Here is a 23191-nt window from a genome sequence, read left to right as displayed (position 1 = left end):
TAGGAAAACCTGAGATTTAGAGAGGTAGCATACTAGTCCTAAATCCCAGAACAAGTCTGAAACCAGATACAAAACAGTCTTAACAGTCAAGTGGGGGTATGCTTATCGTACCTCACATTGGGGCTCAAGTATGACATGAACTATGTAAACCCCCAAAACAGAGCAACAGGTGACTCTGTCAGGGCTACAAGGGGTCCCTGAATGTTCCTACAGGTCGGACGATCAGAGCGGTACGTCACAACCACGGCTAAAGCTCTCACTCCCCACGCGGCTCAGAGGCTGCGAGACAGGGCTCCCGGGCCGCACCGAGCGGGGAGCGCAGCCTCAGGACAGCTCCCGAGCGCCACGGATCGGGAAGGAAAGGAGCAGGAACCGGCAGAGGAGGGCAGGGCACACAGAGACCCGCGCATGCGTCTATTCCGAGGCTGCCCGCCCGCAGGCAGGTCTGACGTCACGTCCGTCCGCACGTCCCCCAGTGTTTCCGGGTTACGGTCATTTTGAGCTTGTATCTGGGTGACTTCTGGCGGCCTAGTCGCGGTACCCTCCCCGCCCCCAACTCCTCTGTGGTCCCGTGTGCATCGCGGCTTCGCGCGCTGTTACCCCCACCTTGACCCTCTTGGCTCCCCTGCGGGCCATCTAGCTCTGATTACTGGGGTGCACCGCGCCTTCCCCCGCCGCTGTCATCTGGAGGTGGGTGAGGCGTTGCTGAGAGCCCCGTTCCGACCCCCACCAACCCACTCACCACCTGTACGGGGCCAGCACTTTCCGCCATTTTCCCGCCTGTGCGTTTGGGCCCGTCGCGCTTTGGGACGCTGGCTACTGAGTGCGGGTGATTGGGAGGGCGAGGGAGCGAGCCGTGGTGACTGATGTGGGGGGTGTTAGGGGGTGGGGACGCGGGTATTGTGGGGAGAGATAGGATGCAATGCGGGAATCTGGTCGTAGGCCTGCGAGGGTTCACTTCAGTTTTTTTCTTTGTCATTAAGAGGCTAAAATGGTGTTGTCTAAAGCTTCTTGTCGGCCCTGAGCGCCTCTAGGGTTTCGAGGTAGGGTGCTGTTGGGGGAAACAGGGTTTCCTTACTTTTACTTCTTGCAGGATGTGAGTAATTTATTCAGCAGCCTCCATCCGTTTATGAACTCATTTTATCCTTTCTATTCATTTTCCTTAACGAATCGGCAAGTAGTAGGGCCGAAGGCTTATTAAGTAAATGAATTATAGAAGGATCCCCGTAAATTATTTTTTGACATGTAAATATTTCATTTGAATCGTTTTTTAGATGAGATAATCATGATCCTAGGTGAACGTTTTGCAAAGTACACTTAAGTAATCTACAGTTATATAAAGGCCCAAGGCTTGGTGGAAAGAAATATGTATGTTCTTGAAATGATAGGCATTTTTAAAACCTCTTCAGTCGGTAAAGGAAAGTTCGGAGGACACAAAATTTGCTGTTAGCTTTATACCACAAGGATATGGCGTCATTGTTACTCCATTTTTTTTTTTTTTCCATTCTTTTTAAATGGAAACCCAGAAATGACTTTGGAGATTTTTCCTCATGTTTTAGGGAATTATAATCCTTGGGGCATGTATTTACAGCGTAACTACAGTGTATATGAAATCAGCTTAGGGAAGGGGGAAAATGTCTATTATGTTATTGATAATCCTGTTATATTTTAGTTTGATATGATCGGTTGACATACCAAACGCTCCTTTTTCAACTGAGGACCTTAAGCTACAAATCAGTTAATAGGTCTTGTGACTTGTTTAGCTAACAGTTTAGTATGTCAGGTATTTCTGATATAGTAAGTAAATGTTGATTGGTTGACATACGGCCTAATGATTTTACTATATTATTTGTTGATTTACTTTGATCTATCATAATGATTTCTAATATTTAATATACATGTTTTTAATGCAGGAAAGATGAATGGGAGGGCTGATTTTCAAGAGCCGAATGCAGAAGTTCCAAGACCAATTCCCCGTAACTATCAATTAAGAATTTATAACTAGAAGCATATTTTAGGTAGACAGCACTTCTCTGCCTGGAGTAGCACTAGCAGCTGGACTGGCTTGTGACCTGTGCAGACACACGGGGCCCCACACTTGGTTGGCTTAATGATCTGCTATTGCTATCTTGAAATACTTAATTTGAATAAGAGTTCCCAAATTTTAACTTTTCATTATAGCCAGCTGTTATGTAACCAGTCTTTCTGAATGGCAAATAGTAGCTTCTGCTTGAAGTCAGGTTTGTTAAAAGTTTGTAAATCAGTTCTGTTACTTTGTCTTTTTTTTTTTTTTTAAAGATTTATTTTTTATACATACAGAAGAGTACAGGCCAAAGGTGCAGGGGCAGTGAGAGGATTCACCAGAAACAGAGTGGGGAGCAGAACAGGCAGATTGATGAAGTTCACTGCTGAGGGGAGCGGAGGGCGGGTGGTGGGCCAGGAGAGATCTGCCACTCCATGTGAATCACCTCTGGGGTGGGGATTGAACTCATGCTGAAGTGGCTTTAGCTTCTTAGTGTTGTGCTTTAACCTGCTGCACCACCAGGTAGGGCTTACTTTGTCTTAAAAAAAAAAAAATTGGGTGTGTTTTGTTAATATTTAGTCTAAGCTGATTTTTTTAAAAAGATTTATGTTATTTATTTATGTATACAAGAACTGGGGTGTAGGTCAGAGGTGTGGTGCAGTGAGAGGATTCATCAAAGGCAATGGGGAGTAGGACAGGCTGATACTGTTGAGAGGAGCAGTGAGTGAGACAGGAGAGGTCTGCTGTGCCATGTGTTTTAGCTGGTGCTGGAACTCATGCCACAGTGGCAGGCAGTAGCTTAGTAGCTTGATAGTGCTGAGACTTAACCTCTGCGTCACCAGAGAGACCCCCTAAACTGAGCTAGTTTTTTCAATGTAGTTTTTCCATGGATATATAATGCTTGCCAATTTTCCTTTGAAAAAGACATAGGGGCTGATTATATTCCAACAGAGGAGGAAAGAAGAGTGTTTGCAGAATGCAATGATGAAAGCTTCTGGTTCAGATGTAAGTTACATTTTGTAATAGAAATTTTACTTTTTAATAGCTGAATTATAATAACTTCATGTAGGAAGTATTGGCACTCTCGGTGTGATGTGGTTATTGCTAAAATAGTTGGTTAAGGAAATAGGACTTTACACATTTTAAAGTAATAACTTATAGTGCTTTTTTCAAGATCAAGAGGTAATTTCTTCGTTATTGTAATAGCGTTACTGAGTATATATGGATTACATAAATCAACCCATTAAATTGATAATTTATCCTTACTTTACAGATGAAGAAATTAAGGTTTTGAGGTGTTAACTGAATACTCTGGTACGCTCGAACTTGTATACTATAAATGAGTTCTGCTGTCTGTCACATACAGCCAAGGCATATTCTCAGTATCAACTTTTATTTATTTTTTAAAAGATTTATGTATTTATGCATACAGAATTGGGGTACAGGCCAGAGGTGAAGAAGGTGAGAGGATTCACCAGAGATAGACTGGGGAGCAGAACAGGCGGACTGACTGAAACATACTGCTGAGGGAGCAGCAGGCGGGCTCAGGAGAGATCTGCCGCACCATGTGGACCACCTCCGGGGCGGGGGATCAAACTTCCACTGAAGCAACTGCAGCTCTGGCTCTCTTGCAGTGCTGCGCTTTAACCTGTTGCATCAACTTTTAATAGAATAGTGTGGTAGTGTGCATAGAGAGACAAGAAAGGATAGAGATCCCCAATAAACCACCAAAGTTACCCATCCCCTCATTGATAAGTGCCTGGCCAAACTGGGTTTACCCAAAGCGAGGCAGCTGAGGATCAAAAACTTGCCACAAGTCTAAGGTACCCCCAGGTGAGGACCATAGGAAAGGAGCAGAAGGGACCAAGCAATTCTGACAAAAGGAGCAAAGTCAAAGGACAAATCAGAGGCTGCCACCGTCTCTCCCCAGATTTCCTCTCCCCCATATACTTCTTCCAGTTGTCTCTATATGTCGATTCCATGTTTCTCTTCCACGTTCTCCAAGTCCTTGGTGTAAGTCCAAGGCTAACAAGCAAGTACCACCCTTCATTAGTGCTGTAAGGAACATGGAACCTCCTCTTTTATGGTGATTACTCTGCATCATTTCTCTGTGTAACAGTGTTACACAGCTGGTGAGTGGTGTTGTCTAGCTTAAAAGCACATCTCTGAAACAAGCTCATGTTGGTAGTCACTTAGCATACAGTTGCTGTGAGGTGTCATCACAATGTCACTGGGACTAGAGAAATGGGAAGACAAGATTTTTATAGGACAGTAACATTTCAACATAGATTAAAGATAAATAAAGGGTATATTAGCTTCAAGATACCCAGTTTAGAATGACAATTGTTTAATTTGAGGATTTCTTATTTAAAGGAGGGAAAAAGATTAGTTTGGACAGTTTGAGTTTATGGTTTATGGTATGACATTCTGTGTAACAAGTTTGTTTGTAGGAGATCTATAAGCAATTAGAGCTAGAAACAAAGATTTAGGTGAGATATTTATGTTTTTGGTGTAGTTGTGCTGTGAATTCACCAGGGAACGAAGCATAGAGAAGGAGTTTTTTGTTTTTTTAATATTATTTATGCATATAGAACTGGGGTACAGGTGTAGGGGTGGTTAAAGGACTCACAGAGACAGAGTGGGAAGCAGAACAGGCTGATTGATGAAGTACACTGCGGAGGGGAGCAATGGGCGGGTGAGGAGAGGTCTGCAAGCCATGTGTCACCTCCCTGGCCAGGGATCGAACTCAGACTGAAGCGGCTGCCGTCAGCTTCTCAGTGCTGCACTTTAACCCGTTGTGCCACCAGGGAGTGCCTGAAAAGGAGTTTTGATAGAATCTTTGCACTTTATTCTCATTCTGATATTCAGACTTACAGATGTTTCAAACTAGAAAGAACCTGACTGAGGACTAGTTGATAAAGCACATCTCCAGATATGAATAATTGTTTTAGATACATAGTCATGATGAATTAAGGACTTAGACAAAATTCTCCTGGCTCATTGTATGGAATAATTTCTCACAAAACTCCAGTTGTATTCTAACAACACCTTTTTTATCTTTGAGTAGTACATAGAGTAGACAGAGTAAAGTGACTTACTTTCAAGTTTGTTAACACATGATTAAGAGAAAGACAGATCTGATAGATAGCATTTAGTATCAGTGTAAAGCAAGGCTAATGGCTTCATTGATACTATGGTATTTGGGTTTATTTCCAGCTGATAAATTTATGCTGTGGTACATGTGTAACTTTTTAAATAGCTAAACAGCATTATGCTAAAAGTATATGAAAGGCCAGTGATAAATAGGGTACTCAGGTATACTTGCCTGAAGTAGGACATGTGGTATATGAATAATAGAAGTCTAAGTAATTTTGTCTATTAAAATAGATTGCAAGTTAGACAGACTTGAACTACATGGGGCAGACTAGAAAATAGATTGCTAGTTGCATACCATGTCTAGATTATGGGGAAATTATATTAGCCCTCAAATTAGTGTATTGATAAGTAGTGGTTACTTTTTTTAATATTTATTTTGTAGAAAAACTGAGGTATAGACCAGAGGTATGTGGGTGAGAGGATTCACCAGAGACAGTGGGGAACAGAACAGTGTACTGAAATACACTGCTGAGGGGAGCAGTGAGTGAGACAGCAGAGGTCTGCTGTGTTCTTTGTGGGTTAGTTCCTTGGCCAGGGATCAAACTCAGGTGTAGAGGTAATAGTGCTGAGCCTTAACCCCTAGGCCAGGCCCAAGTAGCGATTACTCTTAAAATAGATAATCTAGGTATTGCATATGATAACAGCATCAAACAGTGAAAATGCAGAGAACCTTGTAGAAAAGCATTTTGCTCTTATAAATAAGGGGAGAAGAGATAAGGAATTTTAGGAGTCCTTGTATTGGATATTATTGGGACAGTGATCATACTGCAAAATAACCTGTTCAGTGGTATTATTGATTTGCCCAAAGAAATATTTAACAGACTCTGCAGTAGGAGACTTGTGCAGTGGAAAAGGCCACTGACCTGGAGTCAGAATAATCGGGTTCTTATCTAAAGTCTACCACAAGCTAATCCTCTCTTGCTTTGAGCAAATGACGGATATCAACTTACTCTAATTAGGACAGAGACTAGATAGGCTGTTAAGTCTCTTTCCATTTTACTACTCTCTTTTTGGGAGTGGAAGATGTGAGTTAGAGTCCTTAGTTCTGAGCCATTGCTCTTTATTGGATGAAAAGAAGCTGAGAAAGTGAAATCGGGAAGCAGTGTCCATTGCCGAGATGGTCAACTAACTCATTACATTGCCTTTGACTTTATATAATTCTTCAGTGCTTCATGTTGCAATCCTTGAGCCAACCTGAAGGAGTAAAATGATTGCAGATTATGCTGATACTGTAATTAGTAGGGAATTGTCCATTAAAAATATTTAATGAAGGCATTCTAACCAACCAACATTGAAGAAACAATTTTTCTAACAAGGGTAAAATCTGTTAGTAGTAGAGCAAGGATTCACACCTCAGGGTTTTTGCTTGTTATGTTTGATGACAAAGCTAATGATGTCCCATGCCAAAGAGAATGGATTTTAATCATGAAATCTCAAATGTTTTAAGTAATTTGACTCTTAAGTTTCCTGTGTATAACCTAGACCAGGAATGAGCAAACTATAGCCCAACTCCATTTTTATATGACTGAGTTAAGAATGGTTTTTACATTTATGAATGTAAAGGGGGGGGGAGATCAAATGAGTATTTGCTTATATTGCATGAAATTCATATTTTTGCATCAATAAAAAATTTTATTGGGAAACCATTATGTTCATTGGTTTCTCTACTTTTTTGTTTGAAACTGGAATCTCTTCTTTATTTTCATTCATAAAACTTAAGCAGTCACTTTAGGTGATAAGATGGGACTGATGTTATCTTGAAGATTCCTAACAGATCACCTTTTATGAGTTTGCCGCTTTGTAAAATATTAACCAGAAAAATATTAAAGTTTGTAAGTATAGCAATAGGCTCAGATACAGAATGAAGGGATAATGTGATTATACAATTTTTTTCTGATTATATATATTGTGATAAAGGTAGTAATTTTTGGTTATTAATTAGTATATTGTCCTAATTGACACATATATATATGTGTGGCTCTTTGAGCATAAATGTAAATCGTACTTGAATTATATCATTTAATCTTTTGTAATGTTTTCTTAAATTTAAAAATGCTTTTCTATTTCTACTGACTATAATAGTACAGTTTGAAAAATTTCTTTTTTAAAAATTTATTTATTAAAATTATTTATGCATAAAAAGACAGAGTGGGGAGCAGAATGTGCAATCTACTGAAATATACTGCTGAGGGTGGCAGCAGGTGAAACAGGAGGGGTCTGCTGCACCATGTGGATCAGCCCCTGGCTGGGAATCAAACTTGTGCTGCAGTGGCTGTGGACAGCTTCACAATGCTGTGACTTAATCCTTTATGCCACCAGAGAGGCCACTGAAAAATTTCTTAAGACCAACATACTTCTTAGATGATTTTCTAATATACTTTTTTTATTGAAGATTTATTTATTTATGCATATAGAATTGGGGTACAGGCCAGAGGTACAGGGGCTGTAAGAGGATTCACCAGAAACAGTTGGGAGCAGAACAGGTAGATCCATGAAGTACACTGCTGAAGGGAGCAGTGGGCGAGACAGGAGAGGTCTGCTGGGCCATGTAAATTACCTCTGGGGTGGGGATTGAACTCGTACTGAAACAGCTGCAGCCAGCTTGCAGTGCTGTGTCCTAACCTGTTGCACCACCAGGCAGGTCCTCTAATATACTTTCATCTATCCAGTGAACTTCAGACAAAATCCTTTTCCTTTTGTTGATGTTAACAAGTTCTTTTTCCTCCTATAGCTGTTCCTTTGGCTGCAACAAGTATGTTGATTACCCAGGGATTAATTAGTAAAGGTAAATATTTAGCATTTTGATTATTATGTTCTGATATGTTATTTTTCTGAGTTGTAGATAATGATAACATACCATATTAAACGTTATTGATAAATTTCTATAACCTCAGAAGATACCTTGATTTAAGAATTTGATGACCTTCTGTACTGTAAGACATTAATAATGTGTAAGACCAAGAAAGTAACTAAAAGCCTGCTGATGGCTTGCAGGAAGGTAGAGCTACAAACTTGATCCAGTTAGGCTATCTGCATCACCATGACTTCGAAGCTTCTTAGAAATCAGATTTATAGGTTCCATTCCAGTGCTACTGAGTCGAACATATCTGAGCTAGGACCCATTAATCTGTGTTTTAACAAACTCAAGGTGATTTTTTTTTTTTTTTTTTTTTAATGCACTGGTTTAAAGACTGGTGGCTTCCAAGCTTCACAGTTTATTATAAGTTTTGTCTTATAATAAGAGTGGACTGAGGACATTTCTTGTCTCAAATTCTGTTGGCTTAAATAGTACATTGTATTTATAATTAAAGTTGAGTTTTGGTTAAGTATTAATGTGTTGGTCTATACAACTTAAAATTAAGTATCATTACATTTATTTTACAAGCTAGCTTCTTAGAATGAGGTGTCCCACGAAACGATGGTGACTTGAGGATGGTCTCCTATAGCCTGTATCCTCCTCCCTATGTGCTACATCCTTTTAATTAATTAGCTACTCCAAAAGTGCAACCTTTTCATCCTTTCACATTAACAGTATGAAGTACTTAGATAAAGGTAGTGACACAACTAGTTGAATAGTTTAGGAGAGAAATGGAATGACTTTTTGAAATAAAATTTTAATCACTTAAATAACTCCCAAAGATTGCTATTACAATGTGCTACAGTGTCAGAAATCTAAAGAATGGATATAAGCTGTCTAGGACATAAGCTTACATGTCCTTGGTTATGTAGAGACTGGGATTATTTATATGGGTGAAATAACATTTCACTTTATTTTAAGGAAAAACTATGGCATAGGGAATTAGGAATGGTGAAATTACAGTGTTGACTACTGTACTGCCTGTTTTACTAATCCCAGTCTGTCTAAAAATGAGTGGAGAAAGTGTGAGGGAGATTATACAAAAAGAAATTTAGAAGTTATTTGTATGATTTAGGGAGTAGTGTAAACACAATGTGGAGACAAATGCAGATTATAATTAAACACTTAATAATGCTACTAAGTTGTTTAATAGAAACTCCAGAGCTGTAAGTCTTCAAAGAAGGAAGCATTTTCCACAACTGCTATCATCGGGAAAGTTTATTAAAAGAAGTGGAGTTTGAAGATGGATAAAATTTAGATAAAAAGACAGGGAAGAATATTTCAAGACCTGGTTATCAGTATAATAAACGTGACTGGGCTCGAGTGACAAAATCATGCAAGGAGGAGTGAAACTTCATCGAATTGCTAAGGTAGAACCAGGAGAAATAATGATTTTGATTAGATTACAAAGAAGATGAAATTTTGCAGTTTGGGGTTTGGGTAGAGCAGGAGACGGCAGAATTGAAGGTAAGGCAGGATGGTAAGAATCAGGATACCTTCTATACTTACACATAAAAGGATCAGACTAAGAAGTTAAACTAGAGAAATTCTCTTTTCCTAGTTGTAGTTATATGTTGTAAACTGTCCTCATATTCTTGGGTGAATCCTACTGAAAATATTAAGACCTGTTGCTGTGAAGATAAATTATTCATGTAGCCAAAGTTCTGTGTTCTTAGTCATTATTTAGGGAATGAATCAATTGTCATCAGTAGCAAATTAAACCTCAGATTTCATTTGCAAAAGTTATAACATAAGCAAAGCAGTGTGCTAACATTCTTCACTGGAATTTACCATGACTGAGCCTAGAACATTTTGGTAGAATGTAGTAATGTTTTCGTAGGAAAGCTAGATTGTTGAAAATGATTTAACCTATTTTGTGGAATAACATTCTTTTCTATTAAGTATGTCACATGGCTTCCATATAATTTTGTCAAACTTGTTTGGTTATTAGGGTTTTAATGTCTTGAATAAAAACAAAAAAAACATTTACTAACATACACATCTCTCTTGAAACTATCTCCCAAAATTAAGGTCTCTTGTATTGAAACGGTATTGAGGTTTTAGAATATTCTAATAAAAACAATCTCAACTTTTAGGGATATATTTTAGAAAAGGAATTCAGAATCCATCAAGACATTTTGCACTTGAACTAAATGCCTAACATTTGTATATTTGTTCATCCACTGTGTCTCTACATGGTCTTTTCTGTTCCCTTTCAACTTGTTGGTCTGTTCTAACTTGAGAACATAAAGAAGAATCTTCCCTTATTCCTTTCCAACTGTACCCAGCTATCTTGATTTCAAGCCAGACTTCATGAATGAACACTTTTTTGCTTCTTTTAATCCATTGCAGTCTGTGTCGTAGATTATACATTTTTCTAACGTTTACCAAGATTTTTAAAAAAGTTACCAGTACAACCTCCTTTTTGCTGAAATTCAGTAACAGTTTTTGCTCTTGACTACTCATTACACAACTCTACTTCTTGCAACATTCTTTTCTCTGAGTTTTCATAACAGCATACATATGATTTTTCTCCCACCTCAGGCAGTTCCACCACTTTTCATATTTTTTAAAATATCTAATGTGTACAGTATATTGATTTTAGTATATAGCACTATGAAGCAAAAACCATTTTTTAGTCTGTACTGTTACCCTGCTATAATGTTGGCTTCTGTGACCATTTGTTACTTGAAATTCCCAGTACTGTATTCTGTGTATCTCCATACTGACAGCTTTCTGCATGTTCCTCAAACTGAAGTAAATTCATCCTAAACTGAGGTGATATCCTCTAAGCCAACTCCTCTATTTTGCCCTTGTCTGAATGGTATTATTATCGAGCCAGGAAACTGAGACATTATTCTTCACTTCACTTTCTTATCTGCCTTCACCAGTAAGTGTTCATTTTTAGTTCAGCCCTCAAATATCTCTTGAATTGTCTACCTCCATCAATGCTTCCATTATAATGCAATCATCTATAGTGAAAAAGATTGCCTTAGCCTTCAGTAAGTCTGCCTACATTCTTGCTACTGTCCATTAGAAAACGACTTCCTGCGGCATCTGACAAAGGTTTAACACATGTAGTACAGACTCGGGTACTTACTGAGGTGACTAGCAACCATCACACTCTGTTGTTTGGCCTAGCTGTCTTTCCAGACGGTAAAATTGGATGGGGAAAATTGTCTTTTTTAACTTTCCTAGTCTGTACAGCTTGTATGTTGTTACGTGGATTGTAACTACTTGGTGACAGAATGAAGGAATACTTTTTTTTTGTATAAATGTAAATTGTATTACCATCATCCTCCTTTTTTCCTTCTTCATGATTGTGCCAGCTCTGGAAGGCTGGTTGTTGAAATTTTATACTTGGTAAGCTGTGTTTTTTTTGTTTTTTTTTTGTTGTGGTACAAGAATGAATACCATGAAAATAGATCATCATTGCAAATTAGTACTTTTTATCTGAAAAAGCTGGCTTACTTGCAGATCACTGGGTTCATCTGTATCATTGCATATAGTTGTAGGCTTTATATTCTCATTGCTCTATAGTTTTTGCTCAGCAATTCGTGCACCCTTTTTTACATTGGTGACTACATAGTTCCAGTTTTGACTGTAACAGATAGTCCTGCCATGAAGACATGTTTCTCCATAGGTTTTTTTGTTGAGTCATAGATTATGGATATATTCAATTTTAGTAGGTACAGCTAAATGTTCCAGTCTATTTGGACCAATTTAATACTTACCAGTTTATTAGTAGAGTTCTATTTGATTCTTATTATCACCATCACCTGTTATTTTTGTGTCTTTGAATTTTAATCATTGTGACTGAACAATGATATAAATTATATTGTAGTTTAATTTACATCTCCTGCATGACTAAAGAAGTTGAGGGCAATTTCTTTTGTTTATACCCGATTTGAATATATCCTCTTGTAAAGTGTCTGTTTAGTAAGTCCATTTTTCTGTTGGGTTGTTTTTTCCCTGTTCATTTTGTGAGAATTCTTCATCTCTTCTGGGAGTGAGTCTTTTGTCAGATATATATAAAATGAGAGTACTATTTTTGTTCTCTGCAGTGCTGTGCTGCCTTTGTCACAAGTCAAGTGAACTGTGTAAGTGTCGACCTGTTTTTGGACACACTTGTTGGTTTCGGTCAACTAATCTATTTTTCACTTAGGCTGAAGTTACTTTAGCTTTATCATGGATCTTGTCACTTGGTTGCATTGTTATTCAGTATCAATTTGTAGTATTACTTTATTTTTAGACTTAAACTTTTTCAATTTTAGGAAAAACTTTTGATTTTAATTGGGATTGCATTGAATTTATAGACAAGTTTATGAAGAATTACCACCTTTGCAAAATTTTAATTCATGAACATGATGTACTTATTTTTTTTTTAGCTTTCATTTTCAGTAAGTTTTATCATTTTTTAGTATAGTAAACATATTTTTGGTTGGATTTCTTTTCAGTGGCTTTGGTGTGCTATCATAAATTTATTAAAGATGTCTGGTATTTTATTTGTTCCTGCATTTGGTAATTGTGTATATTGATGTCTATATGTCTTTGTGTACCGATTTTGTATCAACTGATCTTGCTAAAATCACCTGTTTTGATAGATTGCAGTTTGGATTTTTTTTATTTCTGCTTATATTGAATTCATTTGGTTCTCTCTTTTAAATAGCTTTTAGACTTCTGTGGAGTTATGGAAAAAGCTAAAGTTGTCAGGTAATATTTAAAGATAGTCAGTACTGATTTTTTCCTTATAGCTTGTGGTTTGCTGAAAACTATTGAGAAATAGATATATATCTGACTTTATACTGCATTGCTAAACTTATTCCTTTCATTTTCACATTAGAGGAGACCAGATAATAACTTAGCAGAGTAGTTCTTTTGCATTTTTTACCATAATTTGTATCATTTTCTTATATACTGTTAGCATAAGCTTTTCATAAACCTATTTGCACATTTTAATTTTATGTAAATATGTCTTCCTCTAACAGTGTTACTCAGACATGCTTGTTCTTGTCTTTAGGAATCCTTTCAAGTCATCCCAAATATGGTTCTATTCCTAAACTTATATGTAAGTATAAGCAGAACTCATTTGCTTAGCTTTTTTACCTAAGTAAAATTAGTTTTTATCAGATGTTTTGTCTTGTCTTATTCTTAACAGTTATTTGGTTATTGCTTTGACAGATAAATTTGTTTAAACTTTTCACTAAATTGATTTACTTTTTAGGCATTTTATTGTTAGTATTAAAAATCATGAGTTACTTGAAAGAGACATTTTTCTCTTTTTATAATGTAATAGCAGTATTAAGCTTAAATTACTTGATAAAGGTACAGTATTTGAAAGTAAATTCTTTTGGTCTGTCCATGAGGAGAAAAAGTTATCCAGACATTTTTATTGATCAAGAATAAAGTATACTTTTAAATTAAGTCAGCTTTTTAAAGATCTCTTTAAAACAGGCAACTTCATTATACTTTACCACACTTCTATCTATTTTACTAAATAGTGAAAGCCGAAATTGTGAAAGAATCCATATAATCTATGGACTCTGAATCTGATTTAATGTGGTACTTTGCTATTATTTGGAAATATGACTTTTTATGCCAAAGACACATTGAGAGCCTATAAGCAGTTCTTTAGGAAAGATTTTTATCTAAAGAAGCACATCAAATCTCACTGTGCTGTTTATTTTTACAAACAAGTTGCTTGTATCATGGGATACTTTGCTGGAAAGCTTTCTTACGTGAAAACTTGCCAAGAGAAGTTCAAGAATCTTGAGAATTCCCCTCTTGGAGAAGCTTTACGTTCAGGACAAGCACGACGATCATCACCGTCTGGGTAGGTCAGATTCTGATCTTTGTGAAAGGTTTTAACTTGAGATAAAAATTGTTACTAGATAGCACCATAATTAAGTTGTGGATCATTGCCTAACTGAAGGAGGATTGGAATTTTTCCATTTTGCTATAAGCCAAAACTAACTTTGCTTTTAAAAAAGTGCTTGTTTAAAAGGCTTGTCTACCTTTGTTTTAATACAGCATTCCATCCTGGGAGTGCTTATTCCAGAATAAAGAAAAGCTAATGGCAAATACCTTCGGTTTTTATAGTTTGAAATTTTTTCTTGAATTCCCAAATTTTAGCAATTCCATTAGTTACATTTCAAATTTTTTTTTTTTAAAGATTATTTATGCTTACAGAACTGGGGTACAGGCCAGAGATGTGGTGGGTGAGAGGTTCACCAGAGACAGAGTGGGGAGCAAACAGGCTGACTGATGAAGTACACTGCTGAGGGAAGCAGTGAACGGGCCAAGAGAGGTCTGCCGCGCCATGTGGTTCACCTCCCTGGCCGGGGATTGAACTTGTGCTGCAGTGGCTTTGAAGAGCTTCATAATGTGGTGCTTTAATCTGTTGCACCACCAGAGAGGGCCCACATTTCAGATTTTTAATCCTGTTTAAATGGTAGGGAAATTGTGTAAGTATACAAAAAATGAATCTGAATAGGTAGATAAATGAAGTAATTATTTAGATTTGGTAGATACACTGTAGATGTTACTTTTATCTGCTTTAGCAAATAGTGTTTATATGAACTGCTTCCGGGAGTAGCTTCCCAGTTGATATTGGCAATGGACATGTTTACAGATTTGAAGTGCTTTTTCTTTTCAGGAAATTTTTAGCATTATATAAGTGCACTGGATACACATTTTCTGTGTAGTAAGAGTGACAATTCTGAAGTTGTATAGAAAGATCAGACCTATTTTTACTGTTTTTGTGGTAGAAGGGAACAGATTTCATTTTACTGTTGTAAATAAATTAGAATTAAATGATTCCTTTAGAAAATAAAATAACTAATTTTCAGACCTTAACCACAGTTGGTTAAGTGATTTGTGTTTCTTATACAATGTGGTTTTTTTTATAGGCACTATTCTCAAAGGTCAAAATATGATTCAAATATGAGTGGTCATTCATCTTTTGTGACATCCCCAGCAGCAGACGACCTAGAGAAAGAGATGCTTCCTCGTTATGAGCCAATTCCATTCAGTGCTTCTATGAATGAATCCACTCCCACTGGTATTACTGATCATATTGCCCAAGGTAGAAACTTCTCTTGAAATGAATTTCACCATTTTATGGTCCAACGTATGTATAAACTTTATTTGATGACTTTTTCTGCTGGATATCACCTGTGTGTTCCACCATCAGCTAAACTGAGCATGTTTGTTTGCTTGTTCTTTGGTTTCTTCATTCATTCACCATTTTTGAGGTCTGTAGGTGTCAGACACTGCAAGGTATGGAAGAAGTAAAGGGTAATAAGAAATTCTCAGTTTTCTCAATAATTGAAAACACCAAGTTTAGTGGAATAGGAAAGAAGTGAATACATGTAGAGGCTTTTAGCTCCTTTGTAATGTAAGAAAAAGAATTACCTGCTTTACAGAGCTGTTGTCAAGTGGGAAAATTCATATAAAAATGCTTTGTAAAATTTCTGTAAATACTAGTTTTAAAGGTCACATAATGTAAGTGAAACAACATCAATTTTGGATTAAGACTTAGATCGTGTTGACATTTTCTAGCTCTGTCACTTAAGCAAGTAACTAGTTTGTGATTCCTTCAGTTTCTTAATCTCTTTAATAAAAATAATGATGTCTTTTAATAAAAAGAACTTTTGTAATTAGATTAAATAATCAGAGACAAAGACCTGGCAAATAATAAGCTCTCAACAAATACTAGTTTCTTTGTAGGTGAGGAATTAGAAACAGAAAGTACAGTCTGTAATTCTTTACCTAAAATCCTTACATACAAAAAGTTTTGAAAATCAGAGTTTTTCTTTATAAAAACTGATAAAATCTGGCCTGAACTCTTTAAGCAGTCAGCACTTATATAATCTTATTCAATATGATTTTTCTTAGATTTTGTTGGTAGCAATACCTTGCTTATCCATATCTGCTTCAAACTTCTGAAGGGATTGGCATTAAGTAAAAGATAGATACTATGTTTTTCCAATATCTGACAAACTGAATTTTGACATTTTTCACTGCAAGAGTTTAGGTATGGTATTGAGGACATCTTTGTAAGTGTTCTGTTCAAGTATTGTTGGAAGCAAATACAGTGAGCCAGTAGCTACGAGGAGTGGACAAAGTTAAAGAAACATTTAAGATGGAAGAGATTTGAGTCCATACAGAGGTTAAAGGGAGGGGAGAGTATCAAATGGAAAGGGAGAGAAGTGGACTGTAGATCAAGTTAGTTCCAGATGATGCAGAAGGCTTACGGGTAGGTCAGGATATAAGTAATCACTGCCTATATCTGGCTTTTTAAATCCATTAAAACTAACGAAAATTTAAGTCCTCCATTGCTTTGTCAGTTGCCTAATAGCCTCATATTCAGTGGCTACATTGTGGAACTGTACAGACTGTGCAGATAGAAAAATCCAAAAATTACATTGAATACTGGTGCTTTAGGGAAAAAGTTGGAAGGGAGAGGTAAGCTTTATTTTGAGGAAAAGAAGAGATAGGAGAAGATGGAAGTTAGGATAATTAAAGAGATTGTTAAGTGCTTGAAAGTTGTGGAGTCTCTTAATCAATCTGCAGCCTCTTTCCTGAGAGGCTGGAAACAAAGACATTCAATTAGAAAGGGAAGGGAGGAGTACAGATTAGGAGAAAGTGGCTAGTCATTATCTTATCTCTAAAAGCAGCTGTCCTTGTCCTTCATTGCAGCTCATATTTTTCCAGTCGCTCAAGTTCAAATCCATTCTACTTGTGTTACAGCGTGCACCACTCTTCCCTTGTAATGACTTGCATCCTTCCTTCCATTTGCCTTAGAAAATTCCATTCCATGTTAGGTAATTTCATCTCCAAATAAAAGCAGACAGACAAAAAAAGAAACAGAAAACTGTGGTATCTCTTCTCGGTACACATAGCAAGACACACACTTTAATATGTTGTATGCCCTCCACGGAGGCCTTCGCTTGTCCCTCTGGCCCCTTTTCTGAGTCAGGGTTGCCACGCTTTTTTCTCCACATGGGTCAGCAGGGACCGCCTTTGCTTTCCTTCAACTACTGGTCTTCCTTAGCCTGGAGACCCCCCTCTCCCTTGGTTTAAGTCCTGTTTGCCCTTTTTATTTCTGCTTTCTCTTACCAGGAATTGAATTTATTAATCTTTCAGTGTAGAAAGCACTCCATCATGGATGTTAAGAAATCTATAGTTTATTGTACATTTAGTTTTAAATCAATGCTGTTTTATATTTTCATATTCCTTCCAGTTCTTTATAAGTACCCCAAAGTAGTAAATCATGCTCCCTACACAATGTGTGAGATTTCATTTGGCTTTTATAAGTGGAAAAAATTATCCCTAATCTTCTTTCTGATTTATGTGTTCATACTTGTCACACAATTTCAGAGCAAAGAACTATTTTTCTTTCATATCAGAAAAAGTGTTAGACCTGGAAGGAATTTTATAGATCATCTAGTCAAGTGTTAGAATTTCACAATTGAGGAAACTAAGTTTAAAGGAACTTAGTGATTTGCCCAAGGACAGTCATGTATTGTCAGCAGAATAGGAAGGAGAGCCTATGGTCCTGACTACTAATCCAGTACATATTATCTCCTTCAGAATTTTAGAAATATGATGCAAGAAAATGGATTCAATGATTACTCACTATTTATGATACAATACTAAGTACTAATGAAATGCAAAGTGCTTTGGATCCCTATAGATTATCTTCTCTGCCTTCCTTTTTTTTTTTTTAAGCAAGAAAATTTAGTAATACTAGCAGTAACAAATAGGAATTTAAATCTTTTTTGCTTTGTTACCAGTGCAGTAAACTTGAAGCAAAAGGCTATAGTTAAAACGTTTAATGTATAATTTCATTATTTTTAAAATTCTGATTTATTGGGACCTTCCTTGCCTTTGAGCTCAAAAATAGTACCACTTAAAAATTTTTACAAATATTTACTTACAAATATTGTATTATTGTAAGTTACTCTAAATAAGATGATTGTATTCTTTATGATTGGCTATTTGCATGTTTAACAATCTGAAATTTTTTACTTTTGGTGTTAAAATTTTATAAGTTAAGTAATTGTTTAATGTTATGTTACCATTTATTTCTTTAAAAATTTCTATTATGTCCTTTTTTGCTGGCTTATGCATTTTATAAACTGTAGTATTTGATCCTCTGAACCAATATTAATAGTAACCACTTGCTCTATTTTTATATCAGCCTTTCATTCTAATAATGTGTATTCATATTCATTTGACTTTGGGAGAGAGAAAAAATAAGCGCTGGTTCCCTGGCCAAAGTTGTAGGTGTCTCTTTTCTTATTCATTAAACCTGAGGGAAAAGATACATACATGACTAAGGCTATTTTTTTATATTTTCAGCAGCTGCTTTGAGTGCTTTTGTTTAATATAAAGATGATAAAGTAATTTTTTTAAATTAGAGTTTGTAATTAGACTGTGGTTATAGGAACATTTAACTGAAAATATTTTAAAAATCCATACTGTTCAAGTTCTGTTTGCTTACAGTTTCTTTTTATTTATACAAACAGTATGAATAACTTTTCAGTTTAAAACAGCATTTCAACTAGTTTAAATTATAATATGCATAAATATATATCATGATAGCCATTATTATTCTGGTAATGGTTAAATTTTTTATGTTGATTTTAAATTTTAGAAATAAGAACTTAAAAGTATAAGAGGTAGTAAATTTTAGCTTTATGACTATTGTAGGGAAAATCTATCTTAGGAATGGTAATAATTTGATCCTTTATTGTACTTTATTTTTATTTTAGGGAAGGAGCACTTATAAAATTTAGTTGCTTTGGATTTATTCAAATCCTTTTATCACCATTTATTAACTGTTTGTTGTTTTAGGACCTGATCCCAATCCTGAAGAAAGTCCCAAAAGAAAAAATATTACATATGAGGAATTAAGGAATAAGAACAGAGAGTCATATGAAGTGACTTTAACACATAAGACTGACCCCTCAGTCAGGCCTATGCAGGAAAGAGTGCCAAAAAGAGAAGGTATGGTAGTCGGGTCCGGATGACTAATGCTCGTAGTATTGGGGACTATAGCCTCAGTTACGAATATTAACTATAATAGTATGTGATTTAATCCCTCAGTTAACCAGAACAAAATTTTTCAAATAGAATAGCATTTTAGTGTTAATAATTCTTTTTTTTTAAGGTGATCCAAAGAGTGTTTTGTGTTAGAAAATAATGAAGTTCAAGTAATAGCATGACTTAATACAGTGAGACTGATTATTTTGATATAATGTAGAAATAAATTTTTCCTTATATATGAGAAGTCACCTTGGGAATTTATTTTTTAAGTTATTCGTCTACTGCATAAAACTAGATCTTATGTCTTAAGGTTGATACGCTATTTTGGCAGGACCACAGAATCATGATTCAATAGTGAGATTGACTTTCTCATATGTTTGTGAAATTGATAGTTAATTTGTTTTACAGACCAGCTAGCATTTCTCAAGAGGAGTTTGACTTTGTTTTTAGCAGTACTTTATAATTAATTACAAATTTTTAAATCATGCTTTCTTTTACATCGTTTTATTACAGCCACACATTACCCAGAGTAAATTTTCTGACACAAAGTTTGCCTCTAAAGAAAGAAGGTATTTAGAATAGGGCTTTGTTACCATTTAGTATAGAATTTGATGATGTTTCTCTTCAGGAACTTTAGAGAGTGGCATTATTTCAAGGTTTCGCTTTACTACTTTATAAAAAAAAAACATTTTTTTTTATTATGATCACTCTTATAGACTCAGTTTTATTTGATTGTTAATGACAGCTTCATTTAGAATTCTTTTCTCATAATAATAACAGGTAATAATCTTCTTCCATTTATTGTAAAGAAGTTCATTATAAAATGTTCGTAACCACCAGTACTTGTTAACTGTTGTCAAAAAATTTTATTTAAGCTTTTATACATTTAGTATCCATTACTCTGTAATAAATACAAGGTTGGTGATGGTACTTTGCTAGCTAACTTGAAAAATTAGACTGTAAGCTCCATGAGGGCAGACATAGTATTTTTCTCTTATTTGTGTTCTTTTGTAAGCGGTAATTTGCAGTGTCAGATCAGAGATGGAGTGTTTGGTTGACCATCTATAACAAAGAAAAGAAAATATGGTAGACCTTTGGTGTTTGATGGATTTTGACATTTTTGGTTTTGATTGAACAGTCTTGAAGTTCTGTTAACATGAAACAGTAATGTAAAATGATAGAAAGCTTTTTTTTGTAAAAGAAAAGCTAATTTTTTTTGTGCTTTATATGAAGAGTTTTGAAAATCTAGACAAGAAAACTTGATTCGTATAGTATAAATTCACTAGATCTGAGAGTGTCACTTACCTTTTAACTTTTAGTTTGTGTAGATTATATTTATTGATGCTTAACCTGATTAGACATTAAGACTAAGAAATTCTGAAAACAGTAACATTACTACACATCATGTAGCATCTAGAAAACAAGTTACTTAACACATTCATGAGAGAAAGTGTGTTAAGGGAAAAGATAATTCTGGGGCTGGGGCCCCTAGTCCATATTTTGATAATTGCTTCTTTATGTCATGACTACTTGGGACTTTGAAGAGTTGTGAAGGCTATGTAGCAAGAGGCTAAAAGGTTTCAAAATGCAGTTTTATGTAAAATGTAAGACTGTTGGAAGTCATTATAGTTCACGGGAGAGTGTGAATCAACCACAACCTAAAGACAACCATTTTTAGTACTATATTCTTTGTAAGAACAATTTCTTGATAATTTTTGTATGGGATGTAATCGATCCCATACTTACCCAGGGACAAGGTGGACTTGTAAAGTTGTGACAGTACCCAGGCTTTGAACCTAAACATCCATTCTATTTGTTTTAGGAGACTTGTACCTTGGGCAACTTACTAATCTGTTTTCTGACCCTTAAAATGGGGACTTTGTTTACTTTATAATGTTATGAGAATCACATAATTATGTGATGTTGATATAACACAGTAGTACTTATGTCCAGCCTTCAGTTCACAAAAGTCTGACCAGTCCCTTTTATAATTATAACGTGACTCTTGTGTGCTTTTATTGAAATGAGAGAGAAACATCCATCATTATACTAGCAAATTTAAAATAGTGCCTTTTACATATTAAACTATTTGGAATCATCAATTATTTGTGCTTTTCTCCTAGTCAAAGTAAACAAATATGGAGATACTTGGGATGAATGAAGAGTGCATCATTGGATCTTCTGAAGAAATTTCAATATCCAGCTTCATCTAGGTGGTCATGAATATCTGCATGCTTTGAGCTCAGAGCAGTCTTCATAAACACAGTTAAAACTAGAACCTGGGTTTTTGTGTTTGTCATTACTATGTCTCATTATGATGTTTTAAAATACCACAGATTTTGATGTTAATATTGTGTCAATGTACTGACCTTGGGAAACTATATGAATGATGGTAAAATGCCATGATAATATACAACTTGTGAAATTGTTTTAAGTTGCTGGGCAAAGATACTTATCAAGATTGTAGTGCTATGGAATCAGCATATGTGACAATAAGTATCTGCATGTTGAACTGGGGTGGGTGGGGGTGCAAGTATACTTCTAAGTGTTAAGCTTTACATCAAAAACTTTATTAAAACGTCTTTCTCCAGTGTTTGCTGTATTCTCTCTTCATGTTTCTGATAAATAAAGGAACATGTATCGTTATTGGTCTCATGGTTTTATTGAGTGTAGTCTTTAAATTGTTACCCATCCAAATTTTAATTTTTTCTTTTCTGTAAGTAGTATTTTGTGGGGATAGGAAAGAGTCATTGTTCTCTGAATAATTGTGATATGACTATTGTAAATAAGTAAACATCAATATTAAACAGTTTTATGCCTTTAAAAAGTGTTCAGGTTTGGGCCCTCCCTGGTGGCGCACCGGGTTAAAGCACAGCACTGAGAATCTAAAGCCGCTTCCGTATGAGTTCGATTCCCGCCTGCCCGGGAGGTGACCACATGGTGTGGCAGACCTCTCCTGACCTACCCGCTGCTCCCCTCAGCAGTGTACTTCGTCAATCTGCCTGTTCTGTTCTCCGCTCTGTCTCTGGTGAAGCCTCTCACCGCTCCTGAGCCTCTGGCCTATACCCCAGTTCTGTATGCACAAATAAATAAATCTTTAAAAAAAAAAAAAAGTGTTCAGGTTCAAAAGATTCACAAGTGCCAGGGAAATTAAAGAATTTCGAATGAGTTCTTTATTATTGACCTGATATATGCATTTTGGGTAAATGGAAAAGGAAATTATGGTTGCACCGAAATCCTAGGTATTCTTAATATACTTCTGTTAGAAGCAAGGTCTTGAGTTTCTGCAAATCATCCCAAAATGTGGCTTGAAACGTTTATTATATCAGTTACCTTGTGGGTCAGAACTTAGGAAGGATTCACTGAAGTAATTTGGCTCTACGTCTCAGGATAACAGCCAGATGCTGGGTGGGCCGAAAAGTGGGAAACTGGCGCAGTTGGGCCCTAGCCAGGGTGTCTCTTCATTTAGGGCTACCATCTCACTGTATCGTCTCACTGCTCAGTGTGTCCCAGGCATCCGGACACATGGCCGTTTGGGCTCTGATGTTAATGTTCTAGCAAATGTCAGAAAACTACACCACCTTTTATTTTATGACTTAGACTCAGAAGTTAGGTAGTATCATTTCTTCATAAGCCTGTCAGTGGGCAAGAATGTAAACTTCCCACCTCCAGTCCAGTTTTGAAAGAACCTGGGTGGAAGTATTATAGCATCTTTTCCTCCACCATTTGTCCATAGTAATTCACATCCTTCCTAGGTGCACAGTAAACTCAGTTTTCCTAGGACCTTTAGTCAGCCCATTTTAACATTTCAAAATTTAGGAGCTTGTCATCTAATCAGGAGCTTGAGTGAAGGTCCATCAGTACCCATCCTGTGAACTTCAGATACGTTATCTGCCCTCGTCATCCCAAGTACCTACTAGGCATATAATAACCCTTCTCAAGACAGTCCCATTCAAAGAGAGGAATGAGGCGTATACTAGTCACTGGTCCAGTAATTCAGATCCAGCCAGCTGTGTTACTAGTTCACTGACTCGGCTTTCATGAGCCCTATAGGAGTTATTCTCCACAGCTGGGTTCTGCCTGGTGGGTCTTTTTTCCAAAGG

At 36.2% G+C, this 23191-nt stretch overlaps 1 protein-coding gene across 5 annotated transcripts; it reads left to right on the top strand.

Moving 5' to 3' along the window:
- Window positions 1-475: 475 nt before the first annotated feature.
- Window positions 476-21734, top strand: OCIAD1 (OCIA domain containing 1). Of its 5 annotated transcripts, none has more exons than XM_004681300.2 (9): window positions 478-690; window positions 1914-1976; window positions 2948-3028; window positions 7911-7964; window positions 13057-13104; window positions 13734-13869; window positions 14945-15120; window positions 18897-19049; window positions 21212-21734. In XM_004681300.2, exons 2-9 carry the CDS (start codon window positions 1919-1921, stop codon window positions 21247-21249), a joined length of 744 nt encoding a protein of 247 aa, XP_004681357.1. In that variant the 5' UTR covers window positions 478-690; window positions 1914-1918; the 3' UTR covers window positions 21250-21734. The 5 variants fall into 5 exon arrangements, with proteins under 5 accessions (XP_004681358.1, XP_004681357.1, XP_012579699.1 ...); XM_012724245.1 differs by lacking the exon at window positions 478-690 and adding an exon at window positions 697-782; XM_012724246.1 differs by lacking the exon at window positions 478-690 and adding an exon at window positions 807-829.
- The last annotated feature ends 1457 nt before the right edge of the window (window positions 21735-23191 follow it).

This window comes from Condylura cristata, unplaced genomic scaffold (assembly GCF_000260355.1).
Source record: "Condylura cristata isolate star-nosed mole 26May11 unplaced genomic scaffold, ConCri1.0 scaffold00012, whole genome shotgun sequence".
Classification (NCBI taxonomy): Eukaryota; Metazoa; Chordata; class Mammalia; order Eulipotyphla; family Talpidae; genus Condylura; species Condylura cristata.
The sequence above is the reverse complement of the archived record's forward strand: the minus strand, read 5'-3'. Positions and strand labels throughout refer to the sequence as shown.